The sequence below is a fragment of the Melospiza georgiana genome, chromosome 3 (assembly GCF_028018845.1).
Source record: "Melospiza georgiana isolate bMelGeo1 chromosome 3, bMelGeo1.pri, whole genome shotgun sequence".
NCBI classification, from domain to species: Eukaryota; Metazoa; Chordata; class Aves; order Passeriformes; family Passerellidae; genus Melospiza; species Melospiza georgiana.
Genome location: NC_080432.1, coordinates 38884518 through 38905874, shown reverse-complemented (window position 1 = coordinate 38905874; position 21357 = coordinate 38884518). Strand labels below are relative to the sequence as shown.

At 37.4% G+C, this 21357-nt stretch overlaps 1 protein-coding gene across 1 annotated transcript; it reads right to left on the bottom strand.

Annotated features, from left to right (window-relative positions):
* Positions 1-76: 76 nt before the first annotated feature.
* DYNC2LI1 (dynein cytoplasmic 2 light intermediate chain 1) lies at positions 77-17553 on the bottom strand. Its single transcript, XM_058021304.1, has 13 exons — positions 17494-17553; positions 16496-16622; positions 16061-16095; positions 15615-15684; positions 15448-15536; positions 13250-13436; positions 10738-10806; positions 9354-9431; positions 7783-7859; positions 7357-7427; positions 6756-6853; positions 5497-5589; positions 77-650 (listed from the first exon to the last, which is right to left on the bottom strand). The coding sequence occupies exons 1-13, from the start codon at positions 17505-17507 to the stop codon at positions 585-587; spliced, it is 1074 nt and encodes a 357-aa protein (XP_057877287.1). The 5' UTR covers positions 17508-17553; the 3' UTR covers positions 77-584.
* Positions 17554-21357: the final 3804 nt, after the last annotated feature.

Genomic DNA, 21357 nt, shown 5'->3' with positions numbered 1-21357 from the left:
TGCAAGAAGTAAGTCCTGTATTAAACTGTATGATTCTGTGACAGAGACAATGCACACTTCTGAATTCAGGTCAAAGAAGGTTTTAACTCCACTTTATTCTGCCAGTTTTAGGGGTTTTTTTATTAATTCAAATATATCAAACAATTGTGAAAGTATTTCTTAAGCTTTGGTTTTGACCTACAAAAAGACGCCTAGCACACTACACAATTTCATATTCTGGGTGTGAAAACTTGTTTATATTTAAATATATGCTGAGGGTAGAAGTATTCAAAAGTAAATCAAATAATGTGTTATAAATTAGGTTGAACTACTAATGTCAGTCTTCATATACAAACCCACCTGAGAGCAATCTAGAATTCCTTTCTCCCCACTTTTTAAAACTCTTTGCCAGTGCCAAGATAAATTAATTTGGACTGAGTGAATAAACAGCTCCTTTTATAAAAATAACAGGAATGCTCAATAAATACCAACTTCATAGTTTGATATTATATAGTTTCAACTGCATCAGATGAAATTGCTAATGTAATGTAAAAATTATAAAAATAGTTTGGTAAATGGTGTTAAACCGAAGACAGAGCAGTTCATCAATCAGAGTCAAAATCCATTTCTTTCCAGGATTTAGAGGCATTTCTTTTGTATTGTTCAAGTTCCTAGAAAGAAACATATATACATGTTAAGCTAATTTTCTCATTAGTAAAAGTCTCCAGAAACTTCATGTATTTATTTGGCAAATGTATGTATGTACAAACACTTTTCACTACAGAGAAGGTGTAGTATATTTCTGTATTTAACAAAATTATCCTAAAAGTGCTATGAATTTTGCCACAATTGCTGTCATGTAGGGAGCTACATTTTGCTGTACTTTAGATCAGCAGAGTACTAGCAAGGTACACAAATGACCTCATGTCAGTCAACTGGGAGCACTGAAGCTTATAGTAGGAATTTCTAGCACCATTACAAACAACAGTTTCCTCTGCTGAATTTTACGTAGGTGTGTGTACTGTCTGGAGTCATTTCTAAAGATTTTTTTCAGCAAAAAATCTTCATGCTAGCATTATGCTATAATTGTTCTGTGGGTGAAAGTGTAGGGGGCAGAGATCAGATTTACAAAGAAAAATAATTGCAATTTAAATGTGCTTTCAATGTGATCTGAATGCTTTAAACATTATTAGTGCTAGCAATTTATCACAGATATCTCAACATTGGCATAAAGTGGGCTTACATTTTTTTTTAAACCTTAATGCTTCTGTACTTCTGTGTTTCTGTAAATTCTTCATCTGTCAAATGGGGAAGATCACACCTAATCTCATAAAGGGATTGGGAAGAAAGACTTAACTGATGTTTGTGAGGCACTCAGATAAGATAACGTTACCACACACTCTCAGAGAAAAAAAAATTAATACTTTTGTGTTCATTGAAGTGTCTGAATGGCAGGTTGAAAAATAAGGTACATAAAGAATAAGGATGATGAAAAGAAATACTGAACAATTGAATTGAGACATCAGCAAAATAGTATATGATCATGTAATTAAAGACAATACTACAATGTCTACAAACAAGAAGGAAAAATTAAGACTGTAGGAAAAGACTTAATTGTTGCACTTCCTCTGTTCTGAGTGACTGATATGGCTTCAACTTTCCTTTTCATGCAGTTTCTTACTGGAAGTGCCCTCAATCTGGAACATGGTGAAAGCAACCAAGTACTGAAAAATTCATTAAAAGTCTTAAGGACAAAAACTTTGGTAGAAAATTTAACAACAGTGCTCTAATGATGCTCTTTAATTTGGTTTAAAAATGAGGTCTTTTTTACCCATTTGGACATGCTTTCATGTGAAAACAAGAAAGCTTGTTCTTGGCAGCTAAGTAAATATTCTAAATAACAACTTCTCTTATGAAGACTAGCACGTGTCCTCCTGTGGAGGAAATGAAAGGTGGTACTGCTCTGTTATGCAGGTTAAGGTAGGGGCCTATTATATTTGTGGGACCAAGGCCTCACGGCACAGTATGAAATCTTCTGTTTTGTGGAATGAGACTGAAATGGTCTCCTGAAGTTCAGCAATATGATCATGGCAGCAGAGTATGCTGAAAGAATATGGCTCTCACTCTGTCGGCCAGCACAGTCCCCATGTCAGCTGCAGATCTGTAGCTGTTGGTTGGGAGTTGATTAGGTTGCTGCAACTTTAGGGGAAATGCAACTATTCTTCCTTGTGAGATGCAGAATCTTCTTGTGTTTATGACTTTTTAAAGTCTTAACAGTTAGTTAAGACTTAACAGTTAATCTCTGTTCATTAAGATCTGCTTCCATGACTTGTTAGCTGACACCAAATGGCACCAGGCATCTCCTTTTTTCACGTCACCTCACGGCGTGAGGCTTCAGCTAGAACTGGCACCCATCCCTGAAGTAATAGCTCTGGGTAACAAGGACCAGTCACCGTGAACTTTGGCACTGCCATCGTTTCTGAAGCACATGAGTGGGAGGCTCTCCACGTCATTGAGCTCAAGGCTGAGCTTTATCTGTTGCATCAATGAATGCAGCTGCAGTCAAATGTCCAGATCAAAAAGTCCAAGCACCTATTTTGAGCATTAGCAGTGAAGGCATATCATGAAACAAAGAAAAACTTCAAAAAGACACCTTAGAGTAAGTCTGCTACTTACATCTGTGGCAGAAAGGAAAGAGAACAGACATTCCCATGTGCCAGGCTCTCACTGCCGCAAACATTTAGAAGGAACTAAGGAACAAGACTTTCATGCTCCCCATAGGTGCTCACTGATGCAGGTGTAGACATGTAGCTCTAATCAGAAATATTATTTTAAAAGATCTCACTCTTATTCAGGTTATGTGTGTACCAAAAATCAAATTAAGGTGACCTGAAAGCATCAAAAGCCAAAAAGCTAATGGGGAATGGATAGAGGATGAACAGCTTGCCATGTGGTTTATGTATGAAGAATTGACCAAAACCTAGACATTGAAGGCCTAATAACTATGCAGAATTTTTTTTTTTTTTTTAATCTTGAAAGCCCTGCAAAATGCGCAAAATTCCAGTAATTCCTGGAGAAAATCTGCTAGTTAAGAATTACATTAGAGATATAACTTTCAAAAGGGTCCCTGGGGTTGAGTTCTCTCTCAGAGCTTAACTACAGGGAATGAAAAGCCGCAAACAATTCCAACAGCACTATTTAATATAAACCTGTGCTATGTATGTCTGTGGGGCAAGAACTAGGAAAAAAATTGTGAAGAGACATAGTTGAGAAAGAGAGATGTGCTCCATCTTGAAGGAAGGCACAGTGAGGAAAAGACAGCCTCAGAGGGCTTTCCAGAACAAAAATGTTAAGAAAGAAATGTTAAGAAAGAAAGAAATGTCATAGTTAACTCTGAAAATATTAAGAAGCCAAACTAAGCTGGTGTGAAAGAAAACAGTTATGTCAGAATGCTGATGAGCTGGACTCTAAACTTCTACAGCCAAACAGCATCTCAGATAAATGCCGGCTAACAGTACCTTGGAGTCAGCCAGGGACTTTCTTGATTTTTTTTTTTAAACTGTTTTCTTATTTTATATTCAAGAATTAGAATTCAGTCTTTTACTCTGCTAGAATGCAGGAAAATCCTTCAATCAAAATTACAAAGTTGGAAATGATTTATTTAAACTTTGTATTATTGCCACAGTTATCTCTAATCTGTTATGGCATTATCGAGCAGTCCTGATGAGGACTGAGTCAGTCAGCTATTGCTGGTTCTTCTATCAGATGCAGTGACAGGGGCTGTGTTTTGCTTCCCTTGCTGCTTATGTGCTTTTTTTTTATTTTGAAGCTTATCTTTGAGATAAATAAGCAAATAGGCTATCACCTGTCGTCCAAAGTAACATTAATTAACTGAAAGTAACCCAGAAAAATGATAACATGAAACCATTCATTGGCATCACATGATACTTCTAATTCTGCATTAGGTCCCACGATTTCATTAGCACCACCTTGAATATTGACCATCTTAAAATACTGGTCCTCCTCTGCAATGGGTACCATGAGACACAAAAGAATGTCAGACACATGAGGAATTTAAAAAGGTGCTTAAAAAATATGATTTTTGTGCTGCTTTCCAATGAACTGGAAAACTGAAGGACACTTCAAGAAACATTGCAACTAGAAAGTTCTTTTCTTTTTAGATATGTATTTCTAGCTTGGTGCAATTCAAATTCTTAGTATAAAACATTTTAATAATGTGCAAATAATCTTGTAAAAATTAAACTTCATGATAAAAACTTAGGAAATAACTGCAGATAACAAAAGTAATTTTCTCTTTAATGCTCAAATTACTTGTAGTAGTCCAACAAAAAGAAGCTATAATGGTTTGCAATGCCCTTGAACAGATTAAGATTCTAAAAGCCTGTCTCTTTTATTTAAAAACAGAAAATTAATAATTTCCTGTATGATTTAATCAATACATACCAGTATCTTCTTTTGCAACACATTATTATGTAAAAATAACAAACCTAGTACATTATATAGTTATTTTGAGATATGTAGCTATACTGAGTATGTTTGTATTTTAAATTCCAAAAGCAGTGTGCTTTACAAATGTTAATGATTTCTAGGACTGCTCTTGATGTGACAGAAATTCAGAACTGATACCTACATTAACAGGATATTGCAGGTAATGTGCAGGTTCAAAGGCTGCAGGGGATTTTTGAAATTGCTTTATTCTTTGGATAAATCCTGGTTTGATTTTAACAGACCCATACCTATGAACATACCCATACTGATGAAAACTGTTCTATACAGTGCTGCTACTCAGCTAATGTTATATACTGCTAGCTGTGAGGCAGTCATTTAACCTTCACCTAGTTGCCACAGAATTTTTCTATAAAATTAATTCCCCACTAATCTAGAGAAAGGCAGAAACACTTCAAAATTTTAAAGAAAAAATAGAAGACCCTTTCCCCATTAAAGGTCTTTCCTGGAATTCAGGGGTTAAGCCACTTGTCATCACTCTGTGGAACAATTCCCTTCACTCTATTTAAGATAAAATGTCCATAGCCTGCAAATTCAAGTTAGAAATGTTATCATCTCGGTACCTTTCCAGTTTAAATAAATTTTGAAGGAGAAAGACAGAAGAGTCCCCTCCACAGACCTTGATATTGCTTCCTATACTTTGTTAGTCAGCACTCAAATGAGAGTACAGAGTGAAGAAATGAGGAAATTACATCAAGAAGGCTTCAAAGTTTATTTTAGTGAGTTAATTTTAAAGTACAGTTCGAGGAAAATTTTGAATTATAATTTCTAAAAAACCTCAGAGCCAAAACTTTGAAATCTAACAATGATCTACTGGCTTAGTATCTAACAATGGGGAAAAAAACCTCACAACCGACTCCTAAGCTGAAATCTAAAGCTGAAATTATTTAAGGACAAAAAGGGGAGGTATGAGTATATACTATTAGTTCAGCAGTGCTGGTGGTTCTGGAATACCTGACTGTGAACAGCATTTAGAGAATTACCACACACCTGGTTTTTCTGAGCTCTCATGACATCAACTTCATACTCAGCATATTGACTATCCTGTGCAGGGTCCTTGGTATCTTGTAAATCAGAGAAACTCTAAAAGGAGAAAAGACAAAACCCCAAATGATACAATTTATCTTCTTTTAATAAGAAAAAGCCACACTATAGAAATTAAAGTATTTGCTTTTAATACCAATATATTAAAAGCTTGCATTTATGGAACAATTTTGTGCTACAGGACACAGATTAGTTAAAAAAAAACCTGTCAGTAAAATGAAGAAAAAATAAAAGCACAGCTAGATTCTAAAGGGCAGAAAATATTCTCATATGGTGGTTGGTTATTATTCTTGAGCATCAAAATGAAAATATCCTTCCTGGTCCATGATGTTAGGGCACAGTTGAGGGTGCCCTTGATAAACTATTTAATATTCATTATTAGAATTCAGTTCTGGTTATCAGAAGCATTACTTCAAAAGCTGAGAAACTGATTGCTATCTTTGCCAAATATCTGCATTTTCATTTCCTAGCCTTGAGTAAACTATAACTTGAATTCCAAAGAAGCAAATACACTAATAGTAAGAAAAACTACCACATGAGGAGGGGTTTTTAAATGTTGTCCTGCACATTTCTCCTTAATCATATCAAATGGAAAGTAGCAACAAGGAAATAATACCAGTGATGGAATAAAATAAAGCAGAATTCTACTTCCTAGGTGAGGCAATGGAAAAAGAGGGTTACAATGCATAAAAATAGCTTCAAAGTTTAAAGCCTCCTGTGGAACCAAAATAGGAGACTGTGAATCTCTTTGGCAAATGTTTAAATCTTTAGACTGATACACTGCTGAACAGCCATGGAGCTTGCCAGATGAGAAGTGTACTCAATTCTCCAGCTGTTTCAGGGGGAGTTCAGGGGTACTTGGAGGGCTGGGTGCAGGAGGAGATGTTTATTGTGTTTTTAAAGGCTATGAGGAAAAATAACATGAAAACTAACACTTCCCTATAGTTTCTAAGAAGTTTAGTCTTTATCTTATTGGGGCATTTTATACTGAGAACAGCATCTTTCATAATTTCTAAATGTAGGGAGGTCACTGAAGATGCAGGAGCACTACTACATACAAGCCTTTATCTTTTAAAAATGTATTAAAGAGAACTGCTAAGTGAGACTAAAATTCCAGTCAGTGCACTTGAAGGACAACAAGGAGCAGGGTTATTGCTGCTGTTCTGTGAGAAAAGCAGCTGTATGCCTGGCATATCCATTCCTACCTTGGGAGGAAATGTTTTCTCAAATACTTTTTTCCATAGTTCCAAAGGCGTGTTGGCACGCATCTTTCCAAGATCACTGTCAGAGGCAGGTGGTGGTCCTGGGGATCACAGCACACATTAGACAAGTGTGTTGTCATAACAACATAAATCACAGAATAATTTTGCATAATGAACCACCTGATTTGGTATTTTACCTTCTACACTGACAAGCTGCAACAAGTTTGAAAAAAACCATTGATCTACTACCATGAAATGGGCTGAGAGGTTTTGTATATTTTTCAAACATTCTTTGAAAAAAACATTGATCTCCTACCATGAAATGGGTTGAGAGGTTTTGTATATTTTATTTTCTTTCAGATCTAAGCTCATTGGTATACTTTAATATTTTACATAGTCCAGAGACTTTATTAAACTACCTAACAAACCCACACAAATAATTCTCAGTAATATACCGAATCATGATTTTAAAATCTATAAGCTATTTCCTTCAGTAATCTCTTAAAACTGATACTGATGTGCTGTAATTTATCTATTTGCTTAAAATGTTTTTCTTGTTTTCAAAAGAATGAAGCAACAAACAATGAACAGGAAATGTTCTAACCTATTTGACTCATGGAATCCAGGCCTGCTGGTATAAAGAGAGGTTTGCTGGGATCCACTGATACAGACTTGCTAAACAGAAAAAAAGAAAATTTATCAAGTGACCATTTAGCAATCAACAAAAAAACCCCAAGATTATTCTAGCCAAGACTAGAGTCTTCCTGGGGTTTGCATATAAATCATGTAAATAAAATAATGCTCAATTCCAGTGGCAATCACATTTTTCATTCATCAGTTTGAGGATCAAAACTAAGGAGTTATCACTGTTCTTAGCAGAGATAGGCAGCTAAGTCACAGAAGTCCAAGTCCATGAGCAAAATTCTTTCAGAGATAATACTTTAAAAAAAAAGTTCTTATGATTAAAATGTTTTTATTAAGTAATTTTATGTTCTGAGCAAGACATTTAATAGTTGAACAAGAACGTTACCTTTTATCGTAGCCAAATGCCAAGTGATTGATAAGAGCACGGGCTTTCAGCAGGAGAGCCTCAGATTTACTGGTAAACTAAATGAATCAGAAAACAAAATATACATTAGGAACTTCCATCATAGGTATGCTGCATTTTGCCATCTACAAAGAGGATAGAGCCTTTCTAATTAATACCTGACCCCAATAAATTTGGTACATGTTCACTGAATAGACTAGAATAAAAATCTCACATTCCCTTTCAAAAATATGAATGTATTTGTTACTGGATATTAAGAAAGATTAAAAAGTAGAATAAATAAAGATTAAAGGATAATTTTTAAAATACTGATCCAAAGCTTTTGAAATATGCACATTACGAGACACAATTCTTTTCCCCAAGACTGAGTTAAGATTTTAAATTGCAGTAAATATTATCCAGAATACCATAAACATTTAGAAATGTAATTAATAACTATATAATTTTCATAAAAACAGCTTAAAAGTGGCAGAATGGTACAGATTTATCAGAAAGCAATTTTCAGAATAAATTCTCAAACAACTTCTTGTCTAAGGGCTTCTTCTTGTCTAAGGGCTTTTGTATCCTAACAGATTCACGTCTGAAAAAGAAGTCAGATCTGTGCTGTGAGAAATTAGGTTTCTCCCTCTCATTTCAATGACAATCAGGATTAAGAAGACAAAGAGATTTATATTCGATTTTTTAATTACAATAATGCTTAAATACTAAAACAACCCCAACCAAGACAGTTGTACTCTCAGTTAACAAAAGACAAATTCATGTGTCAGAGTGAAAAAAGCTTTACGTGGATGCAAAAGGACATGCTGGGATTATAAGTATTCAAAGTAAACATAAGTTGTTTTGATAATCCCTAAGCTACTATTAAATACTATTTATTACATAAATGATGGTTGATACAATTAGACACATCTTCTGATGCACAGTAAATCCAAGATGCAGTGTTTTTGGACTGTGAATCCCAGCATGCATGTTTCTGTCTTTACTCAGAGAATGATCTGACAAACTAAAATAAATACTTCATTGTTCTCATGTTGGCATCTTTCTACCCACTTTTGTAAGGAAGCTCCTGTCCTCCTTCAACACCCTAAGTGTAGTAACCTGTTACACATAAACTACTGTGAAAATGAGCCAATGATTTTAAACCTACGAAAGCTCGGTCACTTGATGTAAGTTCATGCTTCTACCAAAAGGCTCAGTTCCCTAATTCAATCTAAGGCAATCACTTTTGCCCATTCTCCTTTCTTGTACAAAAAAAAAGAATTGCCCAGGATGCAGTAAACTCAATGCGGGAACTAAGGTGGCTAACAGGTAACTGTTTTTATTCAGTGTTTGTTGATACTGAGACTTGTGTAGTTTGTTTGCTCACGAGGCATGTCCATCCATCGCTGCCAGTACAGTGACTTGTTCAACAGATAGCCTCATGAAGAAAGCTACTGTAAAACCAATGAAATCCCATTTTCTCTAGGAGTTTTATAGTACTATTTTAAAAATGATTGTTTTGTAACAGAAATATTGTTCATCTTGTCTATTCTATAGAAAGTGAAAATGCATACCACTAATGAGGCTCCACAATAATGTGAAACAAATCGAAGTGTCTTGCTTATTATTTTCCTCATTTCAGAGTCAAACTCCTGAAAAAGTTGAGAGTGGAACATAGATGTAAGAAAAAAACCCAAAATACTACAGTTAAAACTTTTCTATTTTTTATATAAACTGCAGTGCACTTAAGCTACAATATATAAGGCTTTCAGCTGTCAGCATAATTATATCTTAAGACAGAATCAGTAACAGCCTACTCTAAAAAGAAATGTCACAATTTCTCTTTGTTTCTTTTTTACAGATGAAGCCTAATTCAGGCAATATGTTAGTCCAGGAAAAGTTTTTAAATTGAGAATGCACATTTAATTTTCAATTTATTTGTTTGATATTGTTTTAAATTTTTACCAGTAGAAATACTGCCTACTAGAAGAATAAGATTTTTTTTTTCTTTTTGTGAAAATATTTAAGAAAATCTTTGGGTATATGCTGTCTAAATTCTAATACCTGCAAGATTTGAAAGGTGCATCCAAGTACCTTTTCACCCATGTGTTTCATCTAAGATCATACAGATGGCATCCCCTGGATAAAATGGGTGAAAACTTGGTCCCAGTAATGCCTGCAGGAGTCAATCCCAAAGGAATCAGGCTGGCATTTTGTCCTTATTACATGAGAACCATTTAAGGGGGTCGTGGCTCAGCATAAAGAGAAGGCAAGTCCCTTATTAATAAAGAATTCAGTAACTCAGAGAGTCAGCCAGGTATCAAGTGCACTGTGTAGCCATCCAGAGAAGCACAGGCTGCCAGCACAGCTGCTACAAATCAAATATACAGTCCTGGTTTCTCATGATCAAGTGCAGTGAGTATGCATTTGTTAGGGATTTTTATGGCCTGGGAGACAATCCAGCAGTACTATGACATTTCTTTCCTCTCCTCCATAAAAAATGCAATTTCTCACTTGTCTCTAGAAACTTAGGAAGTACTTTAAAAGAAGCTCCAGACTGAAGCTGCCTCCAAAAAAAATCTGATCAGCTGACTTGAGATACACTCCTCTTTCACTGCCATAAACTTACAGCTGCTGTCACAAGGGACACGTGGAGCTGGATTTCTCTCATTATAAAAGGAAATCATCCATGTGGCGTTTTCTTGTTGAGACACAAGTTGCTGCAGACCAAAAAGGGAAGCATTTTCTACATACATTTCAAAAATCATCAGTTTGGGGGTGTTTTGTGAGGATTTCCTTAACGCTGTTGGATGGAAAGATTTTTTTTTTTTTGGTGGTAGAAGACTGGCTGTCCACACTTTAGTTCAAAAGATTACTATTATATTAGTAAAATATTAGTATATAGAATATTTACTGAGAATAATTTAATTATTAAAAAGGGACTTAAGTATTACTTACATGAAAAATATCATATTTGCTTCCAATTATCACCAAGGGTATTGGAAAAGGGTCAACTAATGCACTGTCCTGTTAAAAAGATAAAGGACAGTTAAGCTCTGTAAACAAACTGTAAAAGATTGCAACTGTTAAAGCAACTGAAAGAGGTTAAAATAAATTCACAGAACACAACATTTTCCAAACCTTAAGGCAGAGGAGTCAACTTTATTGCAATATCCATATTATATTCTACCATTTTCCCATTTTCTTCCTAAATGGTCAGGAAGTAATCCCTCTGAGCAGTTAGAACACTCAGTGGAATAAATGGGCTTTTACACTATATATTACATTATTAGATGGGAAAGGAAGAGAGGAAAAACCTCATGTATTCATAGAACACCTGCCTGGCTGGACTAGAAGAACTGGCTTTTTGACACATTCACATTCTTTGGATAAAATCTAAAAGAATGCAGACAAAATCTCAAGAAAAATAAACTGAATTATTTGCTTGTGTCACACATTTGCCCTGTCCACATCATGTTTTCCAAACACACAAACAATATTTAATGTGAATTTCAAATGTTTGATATCAGCACAAAGAGGAAACATCATCCAACAATCTTGAAATGTGAATCAGTATCAATGGAGGAAAACAGGTCTAAAAGCGCAGGCTTATGTGCTGAATAGCTAATGTGGGATAAAATTTTAATAAGTGAATTACAAGAATTCTCAAGTGATCTGGAAGGGTTTGCTGTAGTCCACATGAAATGAGGCAATCCCCTTGTGTGTTCAGGCAAATATTTATTCAAGCTGCTTTGGCTGCAGCAGTGCAAGAAAGATGAGTTGTAGCAGAGGCTGGTCCAACTGCTCCCTCCTAACCCCAGCTATTTCACAGACAGGTTCAATGACAGAATGTTGACAGAAGCTGCACATACTGAAAATCCTCTGCTTGGAGAGGAGAAATAATGGCTTCACTCATACATTGTCAAATAAAAAGCTTTAAGCAAAACTATCATACCTTAAAAAGAGTATATAGAATATAAAATGAAAAAAAAAGTTTTCATTTCATAACTAAGAGGAAAAATTTGGGATAACATCAGAAACCTTAAAACTAGTATATTGAACCCTATTCATGTTTGGACTGTGGAATTTGTTTTTGACTATGGAGTAGTTTAGATCCATTTTTAAACAGGGTCTGCAATCGATATGTTTTGTCATCATAGCAAATAATTCTTTAGCCAGGCCGATGAAATATATCTTAATCCTTAAAAATATAAGTATTTAATTGATTCCTCTTTATAATAAAAATATGTTTAGCCATTGAAAGGCACATAAAGATCTCCATAAGAAATAATTTAATTACCTATAGATTACAGTATTTTCTTCTAATATACTGACACAATTTTTCTTTGAACAATGATTAAAATAAGAAGAGAACCAAATGGTAATATAATATTTTGTTTGCATTATTGATGTCTTTGATAATGGAGGATGAACAAATTTTCGTTCAGAAGGTATAACTGTTTTTCCTACAGGGCAAGAATACCGAGTTTTCTTAACAAATAATAGCATTATTATTTTTCTTTATTGCAATAAGCTTGCAATTTTCTGATATGTAAAACCCTATATGAAACTAGACACTGTGGCCATAATTTATTGCCATTTATTTGTGCATGTAGGTGTTATCTTTTTGTGAATTACCTTTTCTAAAAGTAAAAACTAAAATAATCCCAATATCAAACGCCATACGCTAAATCTACGGAGTGCTGCGTATGTGGCTTTCTCATACATTTTAAGTTACTTGTAAATTTCTGAGCTCTACAAGCACTTGCTGTGTTGAAGCATTTTAGAGAAGTTACAGTAACTAGATTTACATGCCAGGTCTTTGAATTGTTGAATACTTATTTATGCATTATATACACACAACATTTGCAGAGGTTTAACGCACAATGACTTTTCCTTTCTATTGCGCATAATCTAGTTTAGCTTTTCCAGAGATTTAGTTAGCAATTATGTTTAAAGGACTGATGTTAACATTTCTGAAACTTTATAATTTAATTAGTTGTCAGATTATCAAAAGGCATTGAGTTTGTGATAGACATTTAAATAAATGCAAAGTATATAGTCATGTTGATGGCTGTTATAACTATATTCTTTTCTTAAATTTGTACCTTCAGCTAGTCTCTTGCTAGATGACTTTTGTACATTCTAGTTTTCATCTTCATTTTTAAAAGATGAGGGGGAAAAAAAGCAAACTGCTACTCTAAAACTATTTCTTTTGATTGGTGTAACATGCCATAACAATCACATTAGATATCTAACAAAAAGATATAAGAAACCTTCTTTCCTTGTTTCTGCTCTTATTGAATTTTTATTAAATTGCTATAATTTTCCAGTGAACAGGTTCATCTACATCAAATGGATTTTCAGTCATGCATAAAAATCTAAAAGAGTTGTTTATGATTTTCTAAAGCATTATCTTTAACTGTATAAAGGCCTGTGACATCTGGAGAAAATATTAGAAGTAACTTACAGGGTGATCCCTCTGCAGATTGTTCCACATTCTCTGTTTAATTTCAGCAGCTACTTCAGGGTTTGTCTTTTCTAGTTTGGTTAAAATTTTCTTCACGTGGTTCCTGGTGACCTGCAGAAGGCTCTCCATAGTGGTCCAGAGTTCATTAGGTTTGGAGAGATCCAACACCAGAACTACAGCAAATGACCTGTGAAATAAGCATTATTTGGCACATGAGGCAGTCAGCGTTTTCATACAAAACCACACCTGCACTGCAAATGTGAACATCTACCTGCTGAGTTGGAATTAAATGGGACAGCAAAGCAAGATGGCTTTTAGGGATATTCTGCACTCTGAAGAAACCTTTCCCCTGGCTCTTGTTCAGAGTTATTATTTTGACTGTCTTCAAACAGTAAAATATGCAAATCAGCCCTGCAGTTCCCTCCTGTATGACTGAGGATTTCTGCTGTTATGTATCCCTGCCATCTCCTAAATCTCCAACCCCAGACCAATGGCTAGGATCTTTCCTAACTATTACCTGTATTCCCTGTAGACCTGGGAAATTTCCCTATTTTCATTATTCTTTTCTAGTATGAAATGAAGAAAACCTGGTTAAGGACAATATTCTGTGTCATGGACTGTGACAGTTTGTTGGAACCTTGAATGGATGCCTGAGAAAAGTCATCTGAAAGATAAAAGAGTACTCAAGACATCCTTAGCTACTACCAGACTTTTAAAGGTGGATTGTTGATGGGAAATCTTTCACATCTGAAGTTCTCTCTTTCTAAAACCCTGCCTCCCAAAACACCAGATGCATTTAAGTGCACCTGTAAAGGTCATTGCAAATGCAGTAATCTGAATAGCTGCCATCATTCTATCTCATTCTAACCTGACTTGAAAAAGGGGATTCCAGACCAGAGTGGTATTAAAAAAAGCTACAAATCCAACTAAATGTTCAATTTCATTTTAAAATGCTGTGGGAAAGAAAAATCTGGTGAAAAATCTCTTGATATAGATCTACTTTGTCTCTTGAAAGTAGACATACTTTATGGAACTTTTAAATAAGCAAATTGCTTGAGTACGATGATGAGCAAATCAGCAAAATGCACTTATATTTGTTGAAATAGTAGAATTTTTTCTGGCATGTTAAAATATTGCCTTGTGAAGTGAATTGTTCTTACAGAACATTGCTATCCCAGCAAAGAATCTTAAGATTCTCCACATCAGAAAATCCCTTATCAGTAAAAAAGGAAGAAAAGACTGATGGAGGTAGAGTTCAATTAATTTAATTTAGTCAGGGGCTGTAAAGTTATACTTAATTTTTTCTCTCCCAAGCTTCTAAAGACAAAGAGCTTCACATGCCATAAGTGTTTTATTTTTATTCTCTCTTAGACTCTCAGCAAATAATGGCATTATCTCAGTAGTCAAAACAGAAGCAAATATACCTGATAAAAATGATATTCCTCCTTTTTCTTCCCCACAGAAGTTAAGGCTCAATACCAATGAAATAAAGCAATACATCATAATACAAAATTTATATTTGATCCTTTTCTCCCCTTTCAACTCCCATCTTCCTTAATAAAAAAACCATAAAAAGCACCCCCTATCACCTTGTCATTTCCTCATGCAATTTTTCATGCATTTCTTCTTATGCTATCCATTATTTTAATGGAATTTTTTAAAGTACATTCTCTTAATTTCATCAAAAATTCTGTTTCCTTTTGTTTTCAAATAATTTCAGTAGCTCTGGTTCCTCCTGGAAACATCATCTCTCTGTTGGGAAATGACTTTTGCATTAAGAGGTCATATCCCAAAAACCCAGAGACTTTTTTTGTCACAGTTTTTGGCCTTGTTTTTCACCCTAAAATGTCAGTCACAAAAAGAGCATCTATGTGTGCACACAGAAGCAGAAAGCAAGATTTTATTTTTCATGTCCCCAATCTGTTGTTTTGCTCTTCACTGAGCATAAAGATATTATGTGTTATCTTTTCCTGTATTTCTTGTTCTACCTACTTAAGGCCAACTTATTTCCTCCATGTTTTGTTGAGCTTACTTAGAACTTATTTAGGAGAGGAGCATGAAAAGGAAGACCAAAGCAAAGCACAGTGGTATTACAGTGATTACACTCTGAAAGAGGTATTCACAAAAAAAAGGTCTAGAGCTTACTAATGTTTGAAGGAAAGCTCAAATAACTCTGGAATTGTAATATTTACACTTACCTTATGTTGTGGACAGTGATTGGTATCCGAATGAGTTCCACTAATGAGGTTCCACCACCTAATTCCCAAAAATGAGCTACATCTTTAGGCTGCAAAAGAGTTTCTTGATGTTATTTTTAGGTGTGTGTATACATATAAAGATATGGTAAGTTATACTTTATACTCACTGTATTGTGTCTCCTTGCTCTTCTTCCAAAAGTATATTCCAAGGCTAATGTTGGCTTTGGAGACTCTTCCCTAAAGGAAAAGTAACTGACTTTTGTCAAGATCTTCTAAAGAAAGGAAGTTAATTCTGCAGTTACTAAATTGTATTTATCAGTCAGTTCAGAGTTTGGCTTAGAGACAGCAGTACAGAGAAGAGACACTTTTAGACAGGAGGTGTCAGGTACTCAAGACAGGAGAAGCAGCAGCCCAAAGAAATGAGTTATTTCAGCTAACACTAGAGAAGGACTGAAAGGATCACCTGAGAGGTTATAATGAAGGGAAATAAGTTCATTCCTAAGTGATTAACCAGTTACAGGACACATCTGCATACATGCATTATGAATTATCACACAATATGACTGGTTTTAAATCTACAGCTGAAAACTGCTTTAAAATATTTAACACATACCTCTCAAGGCATCTCAGTATGATAGTGGTCTTTCCCTGGAAATTAAAAACAAAGAGGAACTCTTCTGTAATGTCTTTAAAGCATGAAGTTGTATCACTAAGTCAAATTCATTTAACATTCCAATAATAAAGTGCCAGAAAACTGCAAATGCATGTAACTGCTTGCAGCCTTACAGTGGAAACTCAAGTCCAATTTTCAATCAGAATCAAGTTACTCTACCATTATTTTAAGTATAAACTAAGAGACATGACAAATATAGTAATAGGAACACTGTACTTAAAACAGACATTAGTGATCAATTAGACCTCTGCAGAATGAGACCATGAGGTATTATGTCTTTAAAATTAAGTGAACCTTAACATCTGAAAGTATGAGATGTTTTCCCTGACACAAATTATGTTTGAAAAGTGTAGAATTGTACAGTATTTAGATTACCCCATTTTTGTTTCCCATAAATAATACTGATTTTTCCCAAACTTCCCCTGGCTTGACAACATCATCATCGTCAGGATTTTCTCTCTTCTCCTCCACTTCAGCTATAGCAAGATCCCATAAAGTATCACTAATTGGAAGAAAACAAAGCAAGAAAAGAATAATTAGAGAAAACACACACCTTAGGCCCTAATTCCTGAAAACATCTAAATTAAGGTTATTGTGGTGTAGATGATTATTATAATTTCACATCACCTGCTCCCTGCTTGTCGAAATATTTGTAACCAAACCAGCTGAGGTGACATTCCTCCATAACCCCAGCAGCCACCTGTGGCACGTACTTAGCACGTACCCGCTGTACAGCGGGAGGCTTTGCTTGGAGTACATTTAATCACAGAATCACAAAATCAATTAGGTTGGAAAAGATCCCTGAGATCATATAGTCCAGCCTGTGACTGAACACGACCAGAACAAGCGCCACGTCCAAGCTTTCCTTAAAGTACCTCCAGGGACGGTGACTGCAGCCCTTCACCCGGCAGGGCACTGCGGTACCGAGACTCCTTTAGGGGCCTGTGTGCCGTGCCCGGCTTTCTCACTGCGGTACCGAGACACCTTTAAGAGCCTGTGTGCCGTGCCAGGCTTTCCGAGGAGCCTGCGGCAGCTGCCGGCCTCTGGGGCCGGGCAGGGCTCGGAGGGCTCGGGAAAGCTCCGGCCCGGCGCTCGGTGTGCCGGAGAGCTGCCGCCCCCCCGTGCTCAGGGCCGCCCGCGGTCCCCTGCAGACCCCGGTTGTGTGCGGTCCCTCACAGCAGTAAGCGGACAAAGGCCAAGCGTGCCCCGCCTGCCCTCGGCCCCGCTCGCTTTAGGGGTAGAGGCCGGAACGGCTCGTTTTAGCACTCCTGCCCTCCCTCCCGCTTCCAGGCTGTCCTCCCCGGCCGCCGGCCCCTTCCCCCAGGGCAGCGGGAGCGATCGACGGTCTCCAGCCCGGGCAGAGCTCCCGGTACCTGGCCTTGGGCATCGCTGCGCGGGCGGCGGGCCCGGCTGCCCGTGGCCATGGGAACGGCGCGGGGCACGCCGGGAGCTGTAGTTCCGCGGGGCTCGGCCCTCACAGGGAGGGGCCGTGGGGCGGCTCCGCCCGGGTCTCGCCCGCTGCCCTCGGCCCGCGGCTGCCGCTTTGCTCGCGGCTCCCAAGCACCGTGGCAGGGCGAGGGCGCTCGGGGACCTCTGCTGTAGCCGCTCTTGAGAGGGGACAAAATGCTGCAGCTGTGCAGGAAGCCCGGGACAAGTAAACAACACCTCCGGGAGTCTCATTTGACCTCGGCTCCTGATAAATTCATGGTCCATAGTGAGCTTTGTTACCGGCGGGGGGAGTGAAACGAGGCCTCAGTAGTTCCCACTCCCTGTGAACTGCTGTATAACACACTGTAAGTGTAGTTATTACACAAAAATTATTGTGTAATTATTTTATTGTCCAGCGGAGGGCAACGAGGGTGGGTGAGGGACTGGAGCATCTCTCTTAGGAGGAAAGGCTGAAGGAGCTGGGCCTGTTCAGCCTCGGGGAGACGCGACTGAGAGGGAACATCACCAATGTCTGCCAGTGTGTGCAGGGAGGTGTCAGAGATGGGCCAGGCTCTGTCAGTGCTGCTGAGCAAAAGGACAAGAGGCAGTGGGCAGAAAGCAGAAGCCAGGCTCTGCTCAGGCTTAGCTGAGCAAAAGGACAAGAGGCAATGGGCAGAAATTGATGCACAGAAGTTCCACCTGAGCGTGACAAAGAACTTCTTTACTGTGCAAGTGACTGAGCACTGGAACAGTTTGTGCAGAGGGGCTGTGGAGTCTCCCTCACTGGAGGTATTCAGGAACCAACTGGACACAATCCTGAGCCCTGTGCTCTGGGATGGCCCTGCTTGAGCAGGGAGCTTGGATCAGATGACCAACCTGACCCATTCTGGGTTTCTGTGACTTTGTAGTTACTAGGGGCATACAAAGTAAAACACTGTAACAAACATGGGCTGGATTATTTCCCATAAATTTATCAAAAATCAAATCCAAAAATGGTGGGCTTGGATTAGAAAGGAGGATTTAAAGGGTGCAGTAGAAAAGCAGAATGACCCTGAGTATGAAATGGGCATGGGATGTAGGTGAACCCAACAAGTTTAAAGTGTCCTTTAGAGAAGTCCAAAGTCCAAGACAGAATTACAGCTCTCTTCTCTGGCTGAGGAGCTGCTTTGTATCTTGAAAGAGTGGAGACAGAAAAACCTGACTGAAATCATTCAGTTACCTGTTTGATCAAAGCCAGGAAAATGGCCTCATTCATAATGATTAACTCAGATTTGATTTTAACTGTTCCTTCTTCCTTACCCAAAGAAGGCTGAGTATCCTAACACTGACCCTAAGTAATGTTCATTCTTTAAATAAGATTCTTTTTTTCTAAATTTAGCTTGCATAATCACTCAGTTTCAGTTCCAGAACCCTTTATATAGCTATTTTGTTTGTTTTTAATTACTTCCAGGTTTTTGCATTCAAATTATCAGGAATTTGCTACCCTCCTATGGAAACTATGGTCTTACAAATTAAAATCCAAAAAGAAACTTAATTATGTAGTGTTATACAGTGCAGATCATGCTGATGTCTGTCTAAGTGCATTTCTGTCATCAATTTCACTTCAACAGAACACTTCTGATATCTTGGTATATATGTGGAGCCAGTGCTGATCTGTAATCAGCATCTAGAGGTAGCAAAATCCCTGGACAAAGCTGCCCTAGCTCTGCCAAAGACAGCAAAAGCATGGTAGGAATTGCTCCTGGCACTGTGACCTGTGCAGGCATTACTGCAATGATGAGAGTATAAAAAGCAAAGTGTTTTTACAGTGATTTATCACTGTCAGAGGTGGCACATCTGGAAGATGCTGCAGTCCAGATCTGAGCACAGTAAAAGTGTGTACAGTTAGTAAATGCACTGAAACCCAATCTGGAATTTAAACTGGAGTTTTCAGTATTTTATATTTCAACTTTCTGTGTTTCTTTTGCCCTAATAAACTTTAAAGAATACCCAAAACAACACACACACAAAACTTTTCCCCCCCTAATTCAGTATTACTGAGTTACTTATCATCTTAGTTAAAATTAACTCAGACTAATGGATTGCACTAAGCTGTATGGACTATTAAAGCTCTACCTAAAGCTTTAAGTGGTGCATTCCTTTACACAAGAATGATTTTCTTCCTTCAGAAACCATTAAAACCTAGGAAAACTGGTAGTCTGACAAAGAACTTCAACACCAAATACCTAGCAGCCTTCTTTCATAGGGAAATAGATGCTTTTATTTCAAATTTAAATAAAATTTAAATATAAAATAACAAAACCCATTAAACTTATGGATTGTATTAAAACCTTAAAGCTTTATCCTTTGCCTGGTGGGCTACAGGAGTAAATGGGTCTTGCTTGTTCTAGAAATCAGCTGTTCTCTTGCTAACACTGCTGCTCAAAAACTGACAAGGCAAAGTGAAGTTCAAGTAATATATTAATTTACATTGCATTCCAAATAGTCTTCTGAAAACAATGTGATTGTTTATCCAGACATTTGCCAGTGATTTTTCAGTCACTGTCAAGCTCAGATTCATTGATCATTTACATGGATTGTTGATCCTGACCACTAACTCAGAGCAAGCATGAAAGATATTCTAAAGTTCATGGTAGAAGGTGAAGCCTCCTTGCATGTGCTAACATATTGATCCCATCCTGCCCATATTTTTACAACCTAGGTTCTGCAGGCTTTGAGCAAAGGAAGTTTTCCAGCCACAGACCCAGAAGCTGCTGCTCACTGACAGCTCCCACAGACTCATCACTGCTGAGGTGAGACAGGTCACGTTCTGCCCTGCTTTAGTCATGGATTAGGTAGCACAGTAGGAATTTCTTTGGTGCATGACTTCAGGTTAAGGCTGAGCTCTGGGTCACTCATGAGGCTTGGGCTGGTGGGGAAAGCAGAACAGATTATCTGCTTGGACTGTGAAATTTTCAGCCTTGCTGAAACACAGCTCTGCAAACACAGCTCTGCAAACCTCAGGGCCTTGCTGTCTTGCATTGTGGGGTATTCTTTGAGTAGCTCTGGAGCTTGATTACTTGGAGCAAGGCCCTGAGGTTTGCAGAGCTGTGTTTGGGAGTGTGCTTGCACATCGTGACAGGGACTCCACCTGCCGACCCTGTTACCTTGCAGGGAAGTGTCTGCAGAGGTTCCTGTCACTACAGAAGCCTCACTCTTGCTGATCAAACTGCAAGCAGCTCCACTGTTTAACACAGGGCTGTCACAGTGACTGTGAGTGCATTTATTTCATAAAATAACTCACCATTTCTGGTCATGTGACTGTGGGGGATTAACAGTGACCTATAATGAGCAGTTAGTGAGTCTGGAAAGTCATGCCAAAAAAGGGATCTAATGCATGAATTGCTTCTGATTACAATGATGTAGGGACATACTGCAGCAGCAAGAGCTCAACAGAAAAAAGCAAAGCAGTGTCTATAGAGTTTCCTACCCAAAGGCAGGCAGGAAGGTCACACTCTGCTCATAGACTGCACAGGGCTTTATAAAACAACTGTTTGTAGTGTTAATGAAATCTCCAAATGTGCACATCAGCTGTTTGTATTGGTTATCATGTTGTTCAAAATTCAACAAAGAGTTTTAAAGCTATATTATCAATCTCACTAGCAAAATGCTCCACTTTTTTTCCTTTCTAATAACAGAAGGTGATCTGCCACATTCATTTGAAATTGGTCAATTAGGAAAGACTACTAGTTGGAGTATTCCAGGTTATCATAATTTCATGATTACAAGAAGACTTTTGTGCTTGTAAATTGAAGTATTTAATCATACTT

Coding starts and splice junctions, on each gene's coding strand:
- DYNC2LI1 (XM_058021304.1), bottom strand. Junction 6,854..7,356: donor GGATTCCATGAGTCAAATAG/GTTAGAACATTT, acceptor TGTGATCCCCAG/GACCACCACCTGCCTCTGAC. Junction 5,590..6,755: donor AGAAAACATTTCCTCCCAAG/GTAGGAATGGAT, acceptor TTCTCCTTTTAG/AGTTTCTCTGATTTACAAGA.